We start from the raw sequence: 1,529 nt of genomic DNA on the forward strand, positions 1-1,529 counted from the left end.
ATTATTATTCTGTGGTTTTGGGTACCTTGGGTGGTACTCTTCTGTTTCATGGTTCATGTTCCTATGTTCTGTGTCCCCCAGTCTGTGTTAAGTTGGTGTGTTATGTCATTACGTGTATGTGTTTCCTGTTTTACTTTGAAGGTCCGTGTCTGATCTCAGTGTGTAAAGGTTACTTTTCCCCTGTCTTGTCAGGTCGGATTACTCCCAGCTGTGCCCTCGTTTTGTGTCTCATTCCCTCGTTATCCTTCTGTGTATTTAAACCTCGTGTCTGCCTCTGTTAGTTGCTGGTTTGTCTGTGTTGTTCCCCTCGGTCTTCCTGCATCTCGCCGTCCGTCTCTCTGTGTATTTCCCCGTACCTCCCTGCATCTTCATTCTGGTTTGTTTTGTTAGTTTTGCCCAGTTTAGGTTTTCCAGTTTAATGTTCACCTGCCACTTCTGTTTGTATCTACTCCTGTTCAATAAATACTCACCTGCATCAGAGCTGCTGCATTTTGGGTCCCATCTTCAACTCCACACGTCCGCCACCCCGGACACGACAGAAAATGAGGATGGAGAAGAGGATGATGAGGATATGGATGAAGATGATGTATGGGCAGATAAATGGGAAGATAAAGAAGCTACACAGATTTCTATCTCTTCTTCTGAAGAAGAGAGTGAGGAAGATCATGTTAAAGATATAGATGACGATGGAGAAGAGGAAGATGAGGATATAGATGCAGTTGATGTCGGTAACGATGAGCCTAGCACTGAGGAAGATGAGGATGAAGAAGATGATAATGATGAGGATGAGACTGTGCCTGCTGTTGCCTCTAACCATACTGGCAGCAGTGGTATCAAAGGTGACATTTCCAATATATTTCCTATTGGTATGTTTGGATAACAAAGACCTTGTTTGTGTATGAAAATAACTCTTCCTCTTTTTTCAGCGAGTGTAACACCTATGATGAAAGAAGTAAAGGGTATTGTTAACATCCCTCCTGAGGCAAGACAGATTATTTTATTTAAATGATTCACTGTGCTTTACATTGCTGGAAGTTTTGAATATGTCACTGATCTGAGATTACTCTACACCAGCACCGTCATTAAGCTAGAAATGTGGCAAATACTATGGTTCAGCATGACATACAAAATTACAAATGTATGCTTTACCCAATACAGTCCAATTATTCATAATAAATACTAAAATATTCTTCATTGTTTTTAAAACAGAAGAGTACACATCATCCTGACATGCCAAGATCTCAAGTCATTGGAAATAACAGAGATGTGGCACAAAACACAGCAATCAAACAGCTGAATGTTAAGAAACAACCTGAAGAGAAACTGAGTGAGTTGTTCAAACACTAAAAGCACTTGATTTACATTTTTACATTTACAAATGTTTTAGCACATGTGTCCACACAGATAACTACTATAGTAGTTTTGTTTGCAGTTTGAATAAGTATTATTTACTTTCCAAAAGACACTAAACAGCCATTTTATTTGGTACACCTGTCCCATCCATCCATCCATCCATCCATCCATCCATC

General features: G+C 39.8%; 1 protein-coding gene across 1 annotated transcript in view; it reads left to right on the forward strand.

Moving 5' to 3' along the window:
- LOC102213531 (glutamic acid-rich protein-like) overlaps positions 1 to 1,009 on the forward strand; it is a 3,677-nt gene extending 2,668 nt beyond the window's left edge. Inside the window, exons 5-7 of the mRNA XM_005750175.1 lie at positions 82 to 91; positions 480 to 839; positions 927 to 1,009. Coding sequence (XP_005750232.1) covers positions 82 to 91; positions 480 to 839; positions 927 to 1,009 — 453 coding nt within the window. The remainder of the gene's footprint in view (positions 1 to 81; positions 92 to 479; positions 840 to 926) is intronic.
- Positions 1,010 to 1,529: the final 520 nt, after the last annotated feature.

Source organism: Pundamilia nyererei, unplaced genomic scaffold (genome assembly GCF_000239375.1).
Source record: "Pundamilia nyererei isolate P.nyererei 1_Seehausen unplaced genomic scaffold, PunNye1.0 scaffold00264, whole genome shotgun sequence".
In the NCBI taxonomy this organism is placed as follows: Eukaryota; Metazoa; Chordata; class Actinopteri; order Cichliformes; family Cichlidae; genus Pundamilia; species Pundamilia nyererei.